This window comes from Chiloscyllium plagiosum, chromosome 11, assembly GCF_004010195.1.
Source record: "Chiloscyllium plagiosum isolate BGI_BamShark_2017 chromosome 11, ASM401019v2, whole genome shotgun sequence".
NCBI lineage: Eukaryota > Metazoa > Chordata > Chondrichthyes > Orectolobiformes > Hemiscylliidae > Chiloscyllium > Chiloscyllium plagiosum.
In genome coordinates this window covers 68,109,829-68,131,759 of record NC_057720.1, presented here as the reverse complement: position 1 = coordinate 68,131,759, position 21,931 = coordinate 68,109,829, and the positions used below count along the sequence as shown (strand labels likewise).

General features: G+C 37.5%; 1 protein-coding gene across 3 annotated transcripts in view; it reads right to left on the bottom strand.

Annotated features, from left to right (window-relative positions):
* Positions 1–2,515: 2,515 nt before the first annotated feature.
* dbt (dihydrolipoamide branched chain transacylase E2) overlaps positions 2,516–21,931 on the bottom strand; it is a 59,246-nt gene continuing 39,830 nt past the window's right edge. For 2 of the 3 annotated variants that reach the window (XM_043699688.1, XM_043699687.1), the window contains exons 5-11: positions 17,776–17,903; positions 14,611–14,839; positions 13,850–14,016; positions 12,765–12,842; positions 7,233–7,424; positions 3,576–3,647; positions 2,516–3,468 (exon numbers count right to left, since the gene is read on the bottom strand). In XM_043699688.1, the coding sequence (XP_043555623.1) occupies positions 3,301–3,468; positions 3,576–3,647; positions 7,233–7,424; positions 12,765–12,842; positions 13,850–14,016; positions 14,611–14,839; positions 17,776–17,903 (1,034 nt within the window). In that variant the 3' untranslated portion in view covers positions 2,516–3,300. The remainder of the gene's footprint in view (positions 3,469–3,575; positions 3,648–7,232; positions 7,425–12,764; positions 12,843–13,849; positions 14,017–14,610; positions 14,840–17,775; positions 17,904–21,931) is intronic. The other variant, XM_043699689.1, reaches the window with a different exon arrangement.

Here is a 21,931-nt window from a genome sequence, read left to right as displayed (position 1 = left end):
ACTGCAAAATCACTCTCAATCCTATGCCTCTGTATTTTGTGCAATAGCCTTCTGTGGGGAACCTTATCAAATGCATTCCTGAAATACATATACACCACGTCAACTGCTTTACCCTCATCCACCTGTTTGGTAACCTTCTAAAGAACTTAATAAGGAGTTTGCAATGGGAAATCATGTTTGATTAGCTTGGGATTTTTTTTTGAGGATGTTATCAACAAAAGTGATAAATGGACACAATATACTTGGATTTTTTGAAGGCTTTCAATATGATTTCCCAGAGGACGTGAGAGAAATTAAAGCACATGGGATTGGAAATAATGTATTGCCATAGACTGACTAGTGAGGGTCCAACAAGGATTAATATTTGGGCCATAGTTGTTCATAATGTATATCAGTGATTTAGAAATGAGAATGAAATGTAACACTTCCAAATGTGTGGATGATTCAAAATAAGTAGGAATGTGTATTGACAGGAAAACTGCAAAGTGCTTTATTGGGTGGGCAAGACTATGACCGATGAAATTTAATTATGAAGTTATTCACTTTAGCAGGAAAAACAGATATGCAGAGTATTTCTTAAATGATAAGAGGTTAGATCTAGGTGTCCTTATCAATAAGTCACTGAAGGCTAACATACAGTTGCAGCAAACTATTAGAAAAGTTAATAGACTATGTTTCTTCTAATATTTCCTGGTTTTATGCTGATTTCCGAGGTCAGAGTGCACCAGTGGCTTCTGGAATTGGAAGTCAATGTGTCTGTACATCAACTGGTGTGCATAGGCCCTCTAAGTGGCTGCCTGGCTTCGAGTGAACATTGCTAATAAAATATTAGCCTTCATTGCAAGAAGATTCAACTACAGGAATAATGAAATCTTGTTGATAAGCTTGGTTAGACCTCACCTGGAGTACTGTGTGCAGTTTTAGTCTCCTTAACTCAAGAGAGAATGCAACAGTGGTTCACTAGACTTGTTCCTGTCATGGTGGCATTGTCCTATGAAGAGAAAGTACGCAAACTGAGCCTATATTCTCTTGAATTTCATAGAATGAGAAGTGATCTAACTGATACCTACAAAAAATACTTAAAGGGATAGACAGGGCAGAGATAGATATGTGGTTTCCCCTGGTTGAAGAATCTGGAACTAAGGGGCACAATTTAACAAATGGGGAATGCCACTTTGAACTAAGATGAGGAGAAATGTTTTTATTTAGAGTGTTGTGAATTTTTGGACTTTTCTTACCCATAGGACACAAATTTGACATCATTTTTAAGGAAATTGCCAGAAGAATGAAGATGCCACACGCTAAAATATTCATTCAGTTTAAGATTTGGAATGCACTGAAAGAGTGTGGACGCATATTTAATAAGGTTGTAAAATAAATTGAATAAAATACAGGTTGTTCCATTATAACATGTGTTCCATCAACATAAAATTTGTTATAACATGATAGTCAAATTGGGGGCATTGTTTCTAAAGCGCAAAGGTTTAAAACGTGTGTTGGCTGTAATTCGATACTCACCAACACTTTAAGCACTGTTTCTAAAACGTGACTTTTTCTGTAACACAGAGTTGCACAGGAACACAGCCATTGTGTTATAAAGAACTACCTGTATAAAAGAGCTGCAGTGCTAATAACAAGAAGCATGGAAATGGGACTATTTGGATAACTATTTCAAAGAGAAGGCAGACAGAATAGGCTAAAAAGCTTCCTTCTGTGCTATATCATTTAATGATGTTAAGAAAAGCAAGAATTTGTGTATTCTAAATGGATTGAACAGAAGCACAGAAACTTGAACTGTGCTAATTTCTCATGAGGTTATTTCAAAATCTCAAATACTGCTCCTGGTACATACACCCAACTGACTCGTAAAAACAGAAGGAAAAGTTTATTTCCTTTTCTGAAGGTGTTAACTGTGGGTGTGCAAGTTGCCTAAAAATGGAATGGGAGACAGATGAGACAAAGTGACAGAGGGAGAAGACTCTTTTAGTTTCAAACACATTTCCAGAATGGAGAGCACAACTCTGGATACCATAAATGATATAACAATTATTCTGTCTCTGTCCTAAAGCTAATAGTGACATTTAAAGTTTTTGAATGTTGCACTTAAGTAACTAATTAGTTATAGATTTCACAGCATATTGCTAAACACAGTCTTTAGTTTACAGTACAGTATTCAGATAATTGTTATTCAGATAAAAGATGTATATTTTGATAGCATTTCAGCTCCTATACTGAAAAACAGGCTACAGATTGAAACAAAAATACAATTGTTCATGCAAAAAGTTCTTGCACAATAAAAGAGCTTTGATTCCTGAAGAAATCTCAGTGAAATATACAAAGAGTAAAAAATAGAAGTCACATCCAAAGCAAATCGTATTTCACAATCATATTCCTCCTTCAAAAAATTGAAATCAATTATGTAAATATTTTTCCATCAAATAGTCTTGAAAACTCTTCATACTGCATAGTTATAATTTTTTAAAAATGTTTTGAAATGAAAGTTTGCTGCAGAAGATGTTATTTCACAGTAAATATTTATTGTGACCAATCTTTTAAAAGATCAGAACAATTATATATTGTAGATATTTTGCACATGATATTTAAACTTTAAATTAAATGTTGGAATATAACGTTCCTCAGCAAATCAGAACCTGGAAATTGTCAGTTAAATAAAACTACATGAATGCTTCAAGCACCGAGTAGTGTTTCTGCACCAAAATGTAATTAATAACATTGGGGCTGCTTTATTAAAACAGTGCAAATTATTAACATGCTATGGTTCTGAACACATCTAATATTCCATAATTGGTTGTAAAACTTCTGCAGCCATCGTGTAACAGAGGCAGCAAGTGTATACTGCAAGTTTAAAAAAGGCTTCAGTGCTCCAAGGCACAGGGATAAGAAACAAATTAGACTGCAAACCGCTTTGATTGAATTATGGCATGTGTTTATACAGTTAAAGCTAGATGCTACAATACTAACTTTTCACAATGACCTAACTACCTTTTGTTTTTCTTGGGAAGGGGAGACAGGGAGAGAATTTAAAAGGAGGGGAAGTCGAGAAGACAGTTAATGTAAACCTCACCCTGCAAGAATTATACCCCTTCCACCATTTAGTTTAACTAAAGAACCAAAATCTGACTTCTACCAAATATAAACTGCTGCTTTAGACAAGTCACTGATCAGAATTTTAAAATTGACAGAAAACCGTGGCAGCATTTATAAATCACTTTGAAATAAAACCTATTTCTCTTGAAGCTGGTCTGTTGAAGTAAGTTGTTGTTTATCAATGACCTTTTTTTACTTTAGATCTAGCAGCATGGATGCAGGGTTCTCCAAATAGGATTTCCAAAGATTTGAAAATCGGGCCATCGTGGCTCCATCGATAATCCGGTGATCAGCTGACCAGCTTATATTCATGATTTGAGCCTTGATCACTTCACCTTTATCATTAAATCGTGGCAGGACCTAAAGCATTAAACACCTCAATTAGAAATGTGGGTAAAATAGCAGGAAATTATTAGCAAACATTTGGATTCCTGCAATCACAAGAATTAATATATCAAATTACACACCTGTATTTTTCCAATAGCTCCAATAGCTACTTCTGGAGGTAGTATAACAGGTTTAGCATAGGTGCCACCAATCTACAAACAGACAGATATGACACAGTAAACATCTCCAAAGCATTCCAAATTCTAAAACTTACTTAACAAATCAGCAATTGAAACTGCACTTTCAGTTGAACATTGGAGATCTAACTGTTTATCCAACTGTTTATTAACATTAACTGGGTCAATGTTATTGTGGACATCGGCATCATTAATGTTATCCCTGTAGGTCCAGCATACTGCAAAACTTTTCTGGCTACAGTACTAACAATATCTACAGCTAGTTGCAAGTTATGAAAGTACAAGTTAATATAAAGACTAAAAATTAACATTCATTGGATCTGTTGGCTTTACAATTACTTTGTGACACTCCAAGTTCTTGAGAAGATTTGTAGCTTAGGTTGTGGATGAGGTTGTTGACTTGTTCGCTGAGCTGGTAAATTAGTTTGCAGATGTTACATTGTCCTACTAGGTAACATCATCAGTGCACCTCCGGTGAAGCATTGGTGTTCTGTCCCACTTGCTATTTGCGTGTCCCGGTTTGCTGAGATGGGTGGTATTATTTATGGTTTTGTTTCTTAGTGGTTGGTATATGGGGTCTAACTCTACATGTTTGTTAATGGAGTTCTGGGTGGAGTGCTAGGCCTCCAGGAATTCCTGTGAAGCGAGCAAATCAACAACCTCACTTTGTGACACTATCATCATATTTATTTTAGTTGTGAGCAGAAATGCCAACATTATTCTAAACCGTCACGCAGTGGGTGGTGCATGTATGGACTGAGCTGCCAGAGGAAGTCGTGGAGCCTGGTACAATTACAACATTTAAAAGGCATCAGGATGAGTATATGAATAAGAAGGGTTTAGAGGGAATTGGGCCAAGTACTGACAAATGGGACTAGATTAATTTAGGATATCTGGTTACCATGGACAAGTTGCACCAAAGGGTTTGTTTCCATGCTGTTCATCTCTAAGACTCCTTGATAAAATTTTAATTGGAAGAGTTATTAGATTACACCAGTCAAATTTTAAAGACTACATTAATAATGAGTAGCTCAGTTACCAACATTTAAATTGAAACTGAACTGCAGCTGAATCTGGAGGATTAAAATGTAAAAAATACCCAATGCTCATGTAACTAAAAATTTTACTCAAAACAAAAAGGTTATGAGTGCAAATGTCAGGGCTGCCCAACACGTCAAATCGGGTTTGTTTGGATGATAGGAAAACAGAATCAGTCAACTGCTTAAAGACTAGAGTCCCCTCACCATAGAATGAAGAATCAATGAGAATCATTGGGTTCAATCTGCATTCCCTTCAAATCTAAAATCAACAGTGATAGGACTAAGGAACTGAAAGAAACAAAATTAACATATTAAGGCATTTTGTTTGACATAAAAATGAAAAGGGCAACAAATAAGCACTTTAGGCTTATATGTGACTTTTCAAAAAGGATTTAGAAACCAAATGTTAGGTAATTAAATTTAAGTGATATTATCTAATTGTTTGGCAATCGTGTGGACCACACCTAACCTAAAATGATATAGTGCTCATTCTAAGTTTTTATAACAGAAGCTAATATCTGTCATGTTCATCACTTTCCCACTGTTCACTCCTACCAAGATGAAACTTTAATAAAACAATCCTTTCAATCTCCATTGTACAAGTGGTAAATAAAACAACCACACAAAATTAACTGCAGCACTGTAATCTCAACATGGGATTTACCGACTACTAACCAGCTAAGTTTTCCTGTTTGCACATCAGGGTGTGAGCATCTGAATGTGATTTTAATGTAATGACTGTCCAGGCACCATTCATAATAATATCAGCTCAGTATTTAAGCCCTGCTCACATGCCTATGTTGCTCCAATATTTGAGAAATTGATTTACATGACAAAATCAACAATCTTGATATTAGTGTTAAAAGACAGACTTGCAGCATAGCTTCAAGTAAGCAGTAGGAAAAATATCAGAAAGAGTGTGAATAAAGAATATATTTGAAAGTTTTGTCGGTCAAATCTACAGTTCAAATTTTATTTTCTTGGTGTGAACAACATCAGGAACATGAGATGGAATATTTTCCATTCAACTCTCAGTAATTCAAGACAGGAAACAGAATTTAAAAAAATACATTCATGCATTACCCCAACAGCATCTGTACAGCAACAGCACTGGTGGCTCAAGTAAGGTTGATAGATTAAGTAGGTAAAAACAATGACTGCAGATGCTGGAAACCAGATTCTGGATCAATGGTGCTGGAAGAGCACAGCAATTCAGGCAGCATCGAGGAGCTTCAGCAAAATCGATGTTTCGGGCAAAAGCCCTTCATCAGGAATAAAGGCAGAGAGCCTGAAGCGTAGAGAGATAAGCTAGGTGAGGGTGGGGGTGGGGGGGGGGGTGCCCTCCCCTAGCTTATCTCTCCACGCTCCATGCTCTCTGCCTTTATTCCTGATGAAGGGCTTTTGCCCGAAATGTCGATTTTGCTGAAGCTCCTCGATGCTGCCTGAATTGCTGTGCTCTTCCAGCACCATTGATAGATTAAGTACTTGTACAGAACAATGGGTTCCCAATGGAGACTGTTTAAATGTTGCTTTAAACTTATTTCACATTAGTGTAATACATTGGTAGCCTCCAGGCCAGATTTGGATCTGAATTAGATCTGAGAAGTAGAAATGCCACAGAATTTAGTTACATCGAGTTACAGAAATTAGATTAGTCATGTTTATATATTAGCTGCAGTTAAATTTTACCTCTGAACCCTATGCAAGCTGACATCTCTGACAACACTGTATCCAAAATGGTCTTATGCATTCTGTGCAGTAAATGGCAGAACTCATTATTTGAATCTTTCCTTACTTGGTTTAGAATTCAAATGACTAACACTGTTTTGCAAACAGGTGACATGACAGAAGGCTGCAGTCAGTGAAAACTACTGAGAAAACTGATCTTATGATGGCAGTTGGGTATCCAAAGACTAGTAGTAATAATTTACATAAACTATATCTGGATGTAAGTTTGCTCGCTGAGGTGGAAGTTTCATTTTCAGACGTTTTGTCACCATACTAGGTAAGATCATCAGTGAGGAGAAAGTGAGGACTGCAGATGCTGGAGATCAGAGCTTAAAAATGTGTTGCTGGAGAAGCGCAGCAGGTCAGGCAGCATCAAAGGAACAAGAGAATCGACATTTCGGGCATAAGCTTCCTGAAGAAGGGCTTATGCCCGAAACGCGATTCTCCTGTTCCTTTGATGCTGCCTGACCTGCTGCGCTTCTCCAGCAACACATTTTTAAGATCATCAGTGAGCCTTTTAATTATAATAAATAGAAAGCGGGTCACTAACATCAGTGCTTCACCGGAGGCTCACTGATGATCTTACCTAGTATGGTGACGAAATGTCTGAAAATGAACCTTCCAGCTTAGCAAGCAAACTTACATCCAGAACCTCAACCTGGGCTACAAATCTTCTCAAAACCCGCGAGAAACTATATCTGTACTTCAATAGCTGTCAGAAATGTGGTATTAATTCAATTACAGTGTTATTAGTATCAGCGATGGCTTATTAGAAAGCAAACAAAAGGCAAAGACATGGGAATTCACAGTAAAGAAACTGTATTTTACTGACCGTGCCAATGTTGGAAAGAGTAAATGTCCCTCCAGTAAGGTCATTTGTACCCAGCTGATTGGCAGAGCCCAAAGTCTGGAGCCGATTTAATTCTGCTGCAATCTCAAAGACACTAAGGACTTGTACATTCCTAACAACTGGAACAATTAGACCTTGCTGCGTATCCATAGCGATGCCTATGTTGTGGGAAGCCTAGTCAAAAATATAAGTGTCAGAAGTAAACCAAATAAGTATTTCACAATTACACACAGGCAATTGAGGTAACTTTTATGAAAGGCTGCTAACACTTTTTTCACCATGGGTTGGGTTAGATTAGATTAGATTAGATTACTTGCAGTGTGGCTGTTAATTCATTTTGTAAAAAATATTTATCAGTCACTTGTTTTCTCATGATAGTCTGTCACACTTTAGCACTTGTAGCACAAAAGTGAATGCTCTATTGGTACAGGTACGTTGATTCCAAGAATGAAATGGCACCTCACTGGATTTAACTATTCAAGCCTGACAAATAAACTAACGCTACAATTTTACTAAATACACTTTCTTGACCAGCTACATGAATTATTTTAGAGAAGGATGATGAGGATAGAAAATCATAATTGAGCCAATATAATTTTCACATAATGTCAACATATACACTTCCTAGTAGGAGTCACTGAACACAAATCATCAGTGATGACCTTATTTGATTTTGCTTTCCCTCCGTGTTGAGAGTAGCTGCGTGGTACTCAGCTGGTTCAAATATCATCATTCAGTTAAGATCGGTAAAGACTGGAGAACTGAACCAGGGATAGTCGAGACAACATGATACACGACACAATGCCATGGAGTTAATTTAAAATGTCAGACTTTTATTCAAGTGGGGAAAAGTTCCTTGATCTTTCCTCCACAAAAGCAGCTTCACAAGCTACTGTAAGGTGGTTATGTAGCCAAAAGTCCTGTACAAGACAAATAATTTTCTATTTAACTAATGTTATTAACTAAGTACAGAGTTGTTGTTGCAACAGTTCGCCAAATAATCAAATTTTGGCAAAAGGCTTTATACAAAGCAGTGAACTTTCCAACAGCATGTTAAGTATTGTGCTGGAATAATTCTTGTTTGAGTTTATAGATTAGTTGTACTTAAGGAGCACAGAATGTTCTAGAGTAATATCAAAAAAGCTCCTTTTAATTTCAGCATGATAGAAGTAATTATTTATCTATCAGTTTTGCCTTTTTACTGAGACAGCCAAGTAACACTGAATAATTCTTGCTCAAATACAAGAGTACATCTGTTACAGGACAGTAAACAAAAAAAAATATTCTAACAAAAAATTTACTTATTTTTACTTTTTAGAAATATCAGACAACATGTTCTAATCTAAATCCACTGTTACCATTACTATATTTTGTCTGTATATATCTTATACTGTCCAAGCTTTGACTGAAAAATAAACTGTCATAAATTATGAAAAATACACAAGCTGCACCTTTATCAGCAAGGATTCAAAAAAGTCCCTTCTTCCCGGTCAAAGGTGTTCAGATTTGTGGATTAAATTTAATTTTAAGAAACACAGGTTTACAAACACATTGAAATTATGTTTTAATTAGTCCTAGCCCTTCATCAAGAAACAGGAATTATTTATATAAACTTGACCATAGTACAAAGTCATCCACAATGTGAAAAATGTGCTGCAAATCTTGGGTCACCTATTTTGTATGCAGCTGACCATTCTATTTCATCTTCTTTATGGATAAATTTGAAATCTATTTTGTCTTTAAAATTAGTAGTGATTTCAGATGTAAGATTTACCTGCTATTCTGCAGCTGTCAATGATTCTAAAGGGTTTTCCCATACTTTTTCCTCTTTGACTTACAAATTCAAAATGTCATTCTCTATCTGAGGAGTAAAACTTAAAGTAATGTTATATAGGATCACAAGAAATATGCCTCTGACATTTACCGTGTACTAATAATGATTTAAATCAGAGAATCTCTAGAGTGCTGGAAAAGGCCATTTAGCACATCAAGTCTGCACTAATTCTCCGAAGAACATCCCACTCAGACTCTAGCCCCTGACCCTATCTTCGTAAACTCACAATTACCATGGCTAATCCACCTAGCCTGCATATCCCTGGACACTATGAGGCAATTTAGCATGGTTAATCCACCTAGCCTGCTCTTCTTTGGACTGTGGGAGGAAACCTGAGCATCCCGAGGGACCCATGTAGATATGGGGAGAATATGCAAACTCCACACAGTCAATCAAGTAGTCGAATCTGCACCTCTTGTGCTGTGATGCAGCAGTGCTAACCACTGAGCAACTGTGCTGCCAGATTTATACTGAGGAATCCAACTGCTGGAGAAAAGCTGCTGAGAATTTGTATGAATCATATTTCGCAATTTACACTGATTTTGTAACTCATAGGAATAACATATAATACCAATAAAGAATTTTGATTTATTTGCCACTTTTCATAACATGCATGAAATCCTAAATTGCCGTACAGCCAAATGAATTATCTTTGAAACCTCATCTTAATATGGGAAAACATGTTGCAGCATTTTATGTACAGCAAAGTCCTACAAACTGCAGTGATATAATGACTAAAATAACACATTTTTGACGGTATTTCTTGAGGCATAAAAGTTGGCAAATGCAGAGGAAAATTCACTTCTCATCTATAATTAATGGTGTAAGACTTTTATTTATTTACACTTTGAACTGTTGCATTCCCAAGTTACCCTATTGTACTCTAGTATGAGTCTAATTTGTATTTTTAAAATTTAGTCTGATCTGGTTCATACATTTTATCTTTCATTTAAGCCAGATTATAACCCTCCAAACCCTTCCTATTCATACACCCATCCAGATGCCTTTTAAATGTTGCAATTGTACTAGCCTCCACCACTTTCTCTGGCAGCTCATTGCATACGCGTATCATCCTCTGTAAGAAAACATTGCCCTTCAGGTCTCTTTAATATTTTTCCCCTCTCACCCTAAACCTATGCCCTCTAGTTCTGAACTCTCCCACCCCAGGGAAAAGACTTTGTCTATTTATCCTATCCATGCTCCTCATGATTTTATAAACCTCTATAAGGTCACCCCTCAGCCTCCGACACTCCAAGGAAAACAGCCCAGCCTATTCAACCTCAACCAAGAGCTCAAATCCTCCAACCCTGGCAACATCCTTGTAAATCTTTTCTGAACCCTTTCAAGTTTCACAACATCCTTCCAAAAGGAAGGAGACCAGAATTGCACGCAATATTCCAAAAGTGGTCTCATCAATGTTCTGTACAGCTGCGACATGACCTCCGAACTCCTGTACTCAATACTCTGACCAATAAAGGAAAGCATACCAAATGCCTTCTTCACTATCCTATCTACCTGTGACTCCACTTTCAGGGAGCTATGAATCTGCACTCCATGGTCTCTTTGTTTAGCAACACTCCCTAGGACCTTACCATTAAGTGTATAAGTCCTGCTAAGATTTGCTTTCCCAAAATGCAGCAACTCACATTTATTTAAATTGAACTCCATCTGCCACTTCTCAGCCCATTGGCCCATCTCATCAAGATCCAGTTGTAATCTGAGGTAACCTTCTTCGCTGTCCACTACACCTCCAAATTTGATGTTATCTGCAAACTTACTAAATGTATCTCTTATGCTCACATCCAAATCATTTATATAAAACATGAAAAGTAAAGGACCCAGTATCGATCCTTGTGGCACTCCACTGGTCACAGGCCTCCAGTCTGAAAAACCCTCTACCACCACCCTCTACCTTGGAGCTAGTTCTGTATTCAAATGGCAAGTTCTCCCTGTATTTTATGATATCTTACTTTGCTAACCAGTCTCCCATGGGGACCTTGTCGAACGCCTTACTGTAGTCCATATAGATCACATCTACTGCTCTGCCCTCATCAAACCTCTTTGTTACTTCTTCAAAAAACTCAATCAAGTTTGTGAGACATGATTTCCCATGCACAAAACCATGTTGACTATCCCTAATCAGTCCTTGCCTTTCCATATACATGTACATCCTGTCCCTCAGGATTCCCTCCAACAATTTGCCCACCAGTGATGTCAGACTCACTGGTCTACAGTTCCCTGGCTTATCCTTACCACCCTTCTTAAACAGTGGCACCACATTAGCCAACCTCCAGTCTTCCGGCACCTCACCTGTAACTATCGATGATACAATTATCTCAGCAAGAGGCCCAGCAATAATTTCCCTCGCTTCCCACAGAGTTTGAGGTTATACCTGATCAGGTCCAGTGGTTTTATCCACTTTTATACATTTCAAGACATCCAGCACTTCCTCCTCTGTAATATGGACATTTTTTCAAGATGTCACCATATATTTCCCTACATTCTATTTTCTATGTCTTCTTCCACAGTAAAAATTGATGCAAAAAACCCGTTTAGTATCACCCCCATCTCCTGCAGCTCCACACAAAGGCTGCCTTATTGATCTTTGAGGGGCCCTATTCTCTCCCTAGTTACCCTTTTGTCCTTAATGTATTTGTAAAAACCCATTGGATTCTCCTTAACTCTATTTGCCAAAGCTATTTCATGTCCCCTTTTTGCCCTCCTGATTTCCCTCTTAAGTATACTCCTAATGCCTTTATACTCCTCTAACGATTCACTCAATCTATCCTGTTTATACCTGACATATACTTCCTTCTTTTAACCAAACCCTCAATTTCTTTAGTGATCAAGCATTCCCTATACTTGCCATCCTTTACTTTCACCCTAACAGGAATATACTGTATCTGGACTCTTGTTATTTCATTTCTGAAGGTGTCCCATTTTCCAGCCGTCCCTTTACCTGCGAACATCTGCCCCCAATCAGTTAAAAATGTTAATCACACATTTTGAACTATATTACATTCTGACATTAAAAGTAGTCAAATGTAACTACCATATCTTTCTGGTCACATTTCAAGATATTTGTACACATTTGATTTTCAAGGATAAACAGTGATTCGGCACAAACAGTAGACCGTATAGTAAAAGTTAAATAGCTATGAACATGAACCAATTTCCATTACTTAATCATTAACTTTAAAAGAAAACACATCAACAGGGTCTTGTTAGATTAATTATTTAAGGGATATGTTATCTGATTAAAAAACTGAAATCACAATGTGTTCTTCTATGAGAATGCTACATGTCTAATTTCAGATAAAGTTGTCCAAATACAGCTTTGAACCTTGTTTGCCATTGTTAGCTTACAAGTAATTGTTCTTTTAGGTAATAAAGTTCAGCACAGAACGTATCCAAAAGGTACATACACATGAGAGTCTGGAATTCAATTGAACAGTTTTTGTTGAAGGGAAATTCAAGTTTCCTCAGATATAAATTTTAGTGCTGAACTAAATCATGTCACATTAATCAAAATAAGTTACAAATGAATTTGAAGAAATCATTTATAAAATGGAAATAATTGAAACTTAAGGTTTATTAATATTTAGAGTACCCACAAAAGCAAGATGTTTGCCTTAATAATCATTTTTAAGCTTCATGTGTGCCACTTATAATTTCCTTACCTTATAAGTTATAAATTGGCAGTTTTCATCCAAAGAAGCATTTAGGATAGGATGCTGTAGCAAACCCAAAGATGCTGCCTATTAAAATCAAGCAACAAACAAATTCAGTGGAATACATTTATACAATTTTAGAAGCTTTTTTTAAAATCTTAAAATAAATGAAATGGATTGTACTTCATATGACTGGATGGGTATATGAGTAGAAAATGTTTAGGGGAATGTGGGCCAAATGCTAGAAAATGGGACAAGCTTTATTGAGGCTTTCTGGTCAGCATGAACATGTTGGACTGAAGGGTCTGTTTCTGTCCTGTATATCTCTATGACTGCTCCTCACATTTTCATATTTGTCTAAAGGTCCAAGAAAATGTCAGTTATCCCAAATCATCTACCACTGGGTCTGTAATAGTTTCAAACAGTTTAACTAAAATATTTCAGTGCACATCACACAGATATTACTACTAATCATTGTCACTCTTTACATGGCTAAAGAGTGAAGTTTGAAATGTATTACTTTATATGCAATCTTCTGTGGAACTGTTCAGGCTGTTAAGTACATTTGTTGATCATGGTTTTATATGCGATCTTCTGTGGAATTGTTCAGCTGTCAAGAACATATGTTGACCATGGTCAAAGTTTACCATTGTAAATTGCCATGGAAACATTTCCCTTTCAATTCTACAATTAAAACATATTTGCAGATATTGGTCATTAGTACAGTGAACTTTGGATTTTTCTCTCTGAACTATGTCAAAAATTTATTCATCAAGAGACTACAGGGAATGCCTCAGGCATCAATACAGCTACCAAATGCATTTATGTGTAGTAACTTTGATGAATGGGATTGAAAGACTTCAATAACAGAAAAAAAAAGAAATTAGAAGAAAAAAAGGCCCAAACTACAGGCATCATATGTTATTCAGTAGATGCTGAGAGAAGAATAGCACTGAATTGTTCCACAGTGGCATAAAACTCAACACTGCAATACCCGAAGCACATGAAATTCTTATTTTTAATGCAAACACTTTTAAGATGAAAATTTCATTTTTGACTGCAGTCAACATTCTGATTTATTTTGTTCTTCCCACCTTTAGAAAGAATGGCATGAAAGAGAGCTTGATCCCTCGATCTTCAGTCACAGCTTTCAGCTCTTTTCGTAGCATCACGAGACGAGTTAAATCCACTTCATCACAGTAGCCAAAATGAGGAATTTTCAGAGCAAAGGTCATGGTCTTTACCATAGACTTCTGGATCCCTGTAGTCAAAAAGTATCCAAGCTGTTTCCTGGCTGTTACATTTTGTAAAGTTTGTTTACAGAATATTTAAGAATGAGAGCATTCCACGGATTTAGTTGTTTATATCTTACAGGCTTACAATGAAAAAATCTTATCGAACTAATTCATATGTGAATTTTCATGGCTGAAATTGATTTACATGGAGCAGTGACTGCAGCCAAATAGAATCTTTGAAAATGTCTTGCACCTTCTGCCCTTCATGCTTTAATGATTTTCCCCATGCCCATCACTACATACTCTGCACAGAGAGCATCTCGTGGTTCTGGAATTGGCTGCTTGAAAACTTGCCACAGATGCTTGTGCCTTCTCATCTTTTTACCTAGAAGAAATGGGAAGTAGAAGGAACATTCCAGAAACCTTTGGCCATTGTTTCCAGCATTAGCAATGAGCTGAGTGAGAAATCCCCATACAAGAAACAGTAGATACTTTGTGCCACTTTCTGCCAAGAAAACAAATATTTCAATGCACTATACCACTGCATCTGTCCAGATCATCCACTTTTAAAAATTACAATTAAACTTAATGAATAATTTACAACATTCAGAACATGTTACCTTTAACTGGCTCAGTTCTATCTTTTCCAGTAAATGCCAACGTTGGAGTTATTGGTTTAGGAACCGGTGGTGTCCCTTTAGGTTTTGATAGAACTGATTCTAGTGGAGGTGGACTAATCTCAGGTGATGGTGGTAAAATGGCCCCAGTTTGTTTAGCTAAGTAGTTCAGTATGTCCTCTTTGAGGATTCGTTCATCTTTTCCAGTCCCAACCACTTCACTTAGCTTTATCTGAATTAAAAAAATACACATTTAGTATTTGCTATTAAGCTGTGTAACACAGATTACCAAGTTACTAACAGGTCAGTGGTGTTCTAACTGATGCTGTCACAGAGGGAGGGTCACAAATTTGATGCTGCCCTGCTCTATGCATCACGCTGTTACGCTAAGCAAAGACAGAAATTGGAAAGATGCTAATAAATAACCATATTATAGGCTTGATAATAAAATTGAAACCATGGAATAGAAAGGGCAGCAGGGAAAGGACAAGATTAGATAACAGTGTGGAAACAGGCCCTTCGGCCCAACAAGTCCACACCGACCTGCCGAAGCATAACCCACCCATACCCCTACACTTACCCCTGCACCTAACACTACGGGCAATTTAGCATGGCCAATTCACCTGACCTGCACATCTTTGGACTGTGGGAGGAAACCGGAGCACCCGGAGGAAACCCACGCAGACATGGGGAGAACGTGCAAACTACACACAGTCAGTCGCCTGAGGCGGGAATTGAACCCGGGTCTCTGGCGCTGTGAGGCAGCAGTGCTAACCACTGTGCCACCGTGCTGCCCACAAAACTGGCTAAGGGATGTAAAACAAAACATGGTGGTGAATTGCTGGCTTTCAGACATGAGTAGGTCTACATTGTCATTCTTTAAGGTGATAGTTATCTTAATAGTTCAAGCTTCATCAGACACCATGGGAAGGCATAGGGTCATCAGTTATTCACAGGGAATGGAGGGAAAGGAGTTGAACATGCTCCATTGAATGAGTGGGCGTTCTTCAACACCAATATCAACTCCCACTCATTCAATCTCCATCCTTGAACCCCTACTATCACCCTCTCCCAATACTGCCTTCTCCATCTCCACCTTATTCAACATTCTGATCTTCTCTTCCCTTCAAATCCTCCCCAACACCTCCACCCCAAAAATTCTCCCTCATGGAGCAAATTGATAAAAACAACAGGATTTCTGAAAACAAAACCAAAAACTCTATTCATAACAGAAAACAAAAGAAATGCTGGAAATCACAGCAGGTCAGGCTGCAACCATGGACAGAGAGCAGGCAACACTAAGTCTAGATGACTCTTCATTGGAGCTGACATGAAGTGATGTGACTTCACAATTTGGGGAGATTTGACTAAGCATTTAGTACTAGGAGAATGGTGTTGATGATATATGCTAACGGATTAGGGTACAGAGCACCAGCCAGGAATAATAAAATCTAGAGGTAACAAAGGCATGAATGAGAGTTTTTGCAGCTAAGAGGAGTTAGACTGGCTAATATTACAGAGGTGGACAGTGAACCAACTTTTTAGCTTTAGATAGTTGTCGAAAAGAAGGATGGAGTCAATAGATAGGGAACCGAGTTTGTAAAGAGGACAGAATGTAATAGCTTTGGTTTTCCCAACATTTAATTGCAGGAAATTTGCATCTGTGAGAAGCAATCTAACAATTTAGTAACATTTGAATAGTCAAGAGAGCTAGAGATAAGCCTTGTCTGCATACATGTAAAAACTAAAGCTACATTTTGGATGAAATTGCATATAGATGAGAAAGAAAGGATCCAGAATTGATCTTTAGAGGAAAACCAAGAGAAGTAACAATTTCAAAAAGACATAAGACATGCTGGTAGAATGGGTGATTTTCATCTGCTATGTGAAATATGATTCACTCTTGTAGGAAGAATGAAGAGAATAACACATGCTAAATGATACAACTCTAAAAGATTGTGCACAAATTTTTGAAATGGCAGCACAGATTAGCAAAGCATACTGTATTTCAAGTTGCATAGGTGCATGTATGGAGTACAAAAGCCATGAAGTTATTGACATAACACATCTGTTTAGTCCCAACTGGAGTACAATGTCTAATTATGGGCACCGCACATTAGTTGGTGGCATTGGAGAGGTATGATGAGATTTACTCCAATAGTTCTAGGACTAAGGGATTCGTTATATATTATATATTGTGGAGAGGCTGACGTTGTTCTCCTTTGATCAGAGAAACTTAAGCAGAGATTCAATAAACCTGTTTAAAATCATGAATTGCAGGAAAGGTCAATAGTCAGAGGAAGTGATTGGCCAAAGTTAAAGAGCTGACATGTGACACTACATACATAGGGTTTAGAATTCACTGCTTGAAAGGGTGTTGGATAAAGATTCAATAATAGCCTTCAAAATAGCATTGGAGAAGTTCCTTTTAGAATGATAGAACAAGATACGGGGCAAGTGAGGAGATTGGGACTATTTGAAAAACACTTCCAAGGTGCTGAAGCAGATTAAATTGGCTCAATGGCAATCTTTTCTGCTGTATTCAATTACTCTATGACATTTTTTTCCTATACAGATCATTACCAACCTGTGGTATACTTCCAGAATTTTCTATTTTAATGAAGCTAGTCTGAACTACAACTTGGGCTGCAAACGTTACAATGAAACACCAAGAAACTGTCACTATTCAATGGGATCTGTATGAAGCCAAGAGATTTAATGGCAGTAAGAACTTTATGTGAACAATGATAACCTGTAAATCACTTCAGTTACAGTACAAAAACTTCTCATACAATAATCAGATAATCTGGAATCTTTGAATAACAACCTAAACACTATTGTTTGGATCTGTTTTACGTGTGGTATCTTCTCAAACACTGACATTGCAGTATTTAAAATCTTTTAGCATCCATGGCAACGTTTGCATTAAGCTAATGCATTTCTGTAGGGTAGTTTTTCTTTTACAAAGAAGAACACTGACAGCAAATAACATTGTATGCTTAATATACAATCTTAAATCAAAAACTTTTCACCGTATCCTAGAAACTGGAAAACCTTTCAAAAACAAGTATGTCATTTTAGTCCAGCAACAGATGTGAACCAGCCTATTAGTGTCTGATAACAGGATAAGCAAAGGCCAACTTATCAAGAGAATATCTCAAAACCTACATTGTTCTCCATGGCGAGTCTGCGTACAGCTGGTGTTGCCAATATTTTCTGCCCCTTTATCTCCTGGTGCGTGTGTTCCTCATTCAAGACTGCAGGAGCTTCAACAACATCTTGCTCCGGTACAACGTCTGCGATAAAAGCACACAGAAAACAATTATATTAGTTTCCTGCTAAAACCATAGAGTAATTTATACAATATTTTTGACCTGGTCCCTGCACAATGTTAGCCTATATATCTTTAATGATGTCTGCACAGATATTGAAATGCAAACTGTATCTGAGAGAAACAGCTGAACAATATAACAAAATTTGCCAGTTAAAACATGATTGCAAATGAAATGAATTACAATATTTGTAAACACTATTATGAATTAAAATGTTACAAGTTTGTAAGATGAGCACAATGCATTTTCACTCATGGGGCTTGGGGTCTTAAACCTACCTGGGATACACGGACAACACAAGCCTGCATACAACTTCAAAAATTTGGACATCAATTTTGTAACCTTCATCTGAATAACTGCTGAGTGGAATACCATATAATAAAAATCACATTGCTTGAGTTTGATAATGGTGCTGTGAAGTTGAAGTTGGAGATAATGGTGAGCCAGAAGGGGGAGAACATTAATTCTATCACTAATTGTACCCAAGGTGGCAGTGTTTTAAGCGGCAACTTACTGGAGAGTTTGATCTACATTTATATGTACTTGAACAACCAGAACAACTATCATAGAATCCATACAGCGTGAAAGCAGGCTGTTCAGCCCACTGAGTTCACATCAACCCTCCGAAGAACATCCCAGCCAAACCCCACTACCCTCCCATCCCAAAACTCTGCAATTCCCCCCATGGCTAGTCTACCTACCCTGCACATTTTTGTAGGAAACCCACATAGATATGGGGAAAATGCACAAACTCCACACAACTGAGACTAGAATCGAACCCAGGTCCCTGCACTGTGAAGCAGCAGTGCTGAACAATGAGCCACTGTGTCACCCCATACAGCACTGTAAAGGAGCTATACAACTAGTGAGGAATATGAAAATTGGCAATAGGTGCTTCTTTAAATATAAAGAGGAAGAGAGAGATCAAAGTGAACAAAGGCCCTTAGAAAATAAATCTGGGAGACAGTTTTAGGAAGAGGAAATAGCAGAGGAAATAAATAGATATTTTATATCAGTCTTTACAGTAGAAGATACTTCGAACATCCCATTAATAATAAAGAATATGGGAGAGAAATTAAGTACCATCACAACAGAAGAAGAATTTGACAAACAAATGGGGCTAATGGCAGTAAAGTTCCATGGCCCTGAAGGCTTGCATCAGAGGATCCTAAAGGAGGTAGTTACAGAGATAATGCATGCATCAGTTGCAAAATTCCAAACGTTGTTGGATTCTAGAGGAATGTCAGAGGTTTGGAAAACTACTAACGTGACATCCTATTCAATAAGGGAGGGAGGCCAAAAGCAGGTAACTATAGGATAGAACCTAATATTTATTGTTGGAAAAGTACTGGAACCAAATACTAACGAAGTATTAACAGAACATTTGGAAAATCATAATCTAATTAACTCGAGACAGCATGCCTTCATGAAAGGAAAATTGCATTTGACTAATTTATTGGGGCTTTTTGAGGAAGTCTCAAGCAGAGTGGATAGAGGGGAACCAATAGACATGTTGTACTTGGGACTTCCAGAAGATGGTTGACAAGGTATCTCACAAAAGACTACATCGTAAGATTTTGGCATGAATAGAGAATTGGCTGATATGCAAGAAACAGCAAGTGGGAATAATGGGTTATCTTTTTAGGTTGGAGACCCATGACCAGTGGATTTCCACAGGGATCAGTGCTGGGACTGCAACTGTTTACAGTATACATTAATGAGACAGAAAATGAATGCACTGGAGCCAAATTTGCAGATGAACTAAAATAGGTGGAAAGAAAGGTTGTAAAAGTGATACAAACAGTTTACAGAGAGATATCAATAGGTTACTTAAGTCAGCAAAAAATTGGTAAATGGAGTAAAAAGTGAGAAAATGCAAATTTGTTCATTTTGGAAGGGAGAATAAAAGAACAGAATATACCTTAAATGGAGAAAAACTGCAGAAAGCTGCAACACAAAAGAACTTGGGGATCCTTGTGCATAAAACACAGAAATCTAGCACACAGGTGCAGCAGGTAACCAGAAAGGCTAATGGAATGTTGGCCCTTATTTCAAGGGGGTTGGAGTGTAAGAGTAGAGAAGTCTTACTGCAATGATACAAGGTGCTGGTGAGACCACATCTGGAAGAGTGAGAGCAGTTTTGATCCCCTTATTTAAGGAAAAATATTATTTATTTGGAGAAAGTTCAAAGAAGGTTCAGTAGGATGATTCCTAGTCTTATGAGCACAGGCTGGGACTCCAGTCACTGGAGTTTAGAAAGATGAATAGTAATACAATTGAAACATGTAGGATTCTTAAGGAGCTTGACAGGGTCAATGATGAGAGAATGTTTCCTCTCATGGGAAAGTCTAAGACCAGAGGACATAGTTTCAGAATAAAAAAGGTGTCAATTTAATAGCATCACAAAGCATGGAAACAGACCCTTCTATCCACACCAACCATGTTCCCAAACTGAAATAGTCCCACTTGCCTCTTAGAGGTTTGAGTGTCTTGGAACTCCTTGCCACAGAAAGCTAAGGGGGCAGATCATTGCGTATATTTCAGGCTGAGACAGCTAGATTATTGATCAGTAGGGGAATTAGGGAAAGGGCAGGAAAATTGACCTGAGGAATGCTGGATCAGTCATGATCCTATTGAATGGCAGAGCAGGCTCAATGAGCCAAAAAGCCTATTCCTGTTCCTGTTTCTTATGGTCTTATGTTGCCACAACCTGACTGAGTTTGCCTGATTAACACACTGCTGCTTTTTCACAAACCTTTTCATAGAGATTCTAAACTTAACACGCAAAATTGAATTCCATATTTTCGTTAAAGCTATATTCACAATTCCATGGATAGAGGGATTACAGAATTCTGTTACAACCACGCAATATTAGAATATGAAAGTCTCTCTGGACTATCAGTTAGAAACACATTTTGTTGATCGAAGCATGAGTACATGATGAAGCAAAACACCAAGTATTGGATATAATGGAGTCTCATTAAAATTCAACAAGCTTGTTCTTCCGTTCTCCAGCAATGTTCAAGCAGAGTTATAGCACTATCAGTTACTTTGTAAACATCGCTCTATAAATCAATAGTGTTGTCCCATTAATTTGGCAACAACCATAATCACTGTTATTGTTCTAGTGAGATCTGTGCATGACAGACGATCAAGATCACTTGCAATGAGTACAATGTAGAAATACTGATGTACCACAGCTAATATGACAAATAAAGAAAGGTTCTTTGTCTCAAAAACCTTAGGTGGAACAGCTGTTAATACTGATTACAATTTATCCTTCTGGGCTTCATGTTCCAACTCACCTATTAGGCATGACCATTAGTTCAGTGCTTTTTCTAATAAATAATTCAATTTAAAGGGATGTTCAAGAACCTTAACTCCTAAAAATATTTATTGTCCCTAAAAGTATTCCAAATATGGAGCTATTAATCAAAGGCAAACATCATCAATTGCATTCTGTGTAGTAGCCAATAAAAAAAAAGGGGCATCCAATTCTGCACCGATATCATAGGGAAAAACAAGGATGACATCCTGCAAGCAGAATATAAGGAGCTAGGAAATAAATTACAAACCAGGACCTCAAACGTAGCAATCTAAGAATCACTCCCACTGCCACATGCTAATTAGATCAGGTAGATTAGAATAGACAGTTGAATAGACAGTTTCTGGAGGGATGATACAGGTGAGAGGAATGTAGATTCTTGAGGAATTGGGACCAATTCCAAAGATAAGATCTGTACAAGCTGGATGGGTTCCACAGCAGCTGGACCTTACAGAGGTGTTCACTAGTATTGTGGGAAAGGCTATAAACAGCTTGGGGAAGGGAACGTGAGTTGGGAGACAGGGATGAGGGGAAGGAGGATGGAAATGAAAGATCGAAAAGTAGAAACCACAGGTGAAAGGCAGAATAAAATAAGGATCAGCAGCAAATAGGGCTGTAGTACAAAAAGGTACAAAAGTGTCAAAAAGACAAGCTGAAAGATAACACA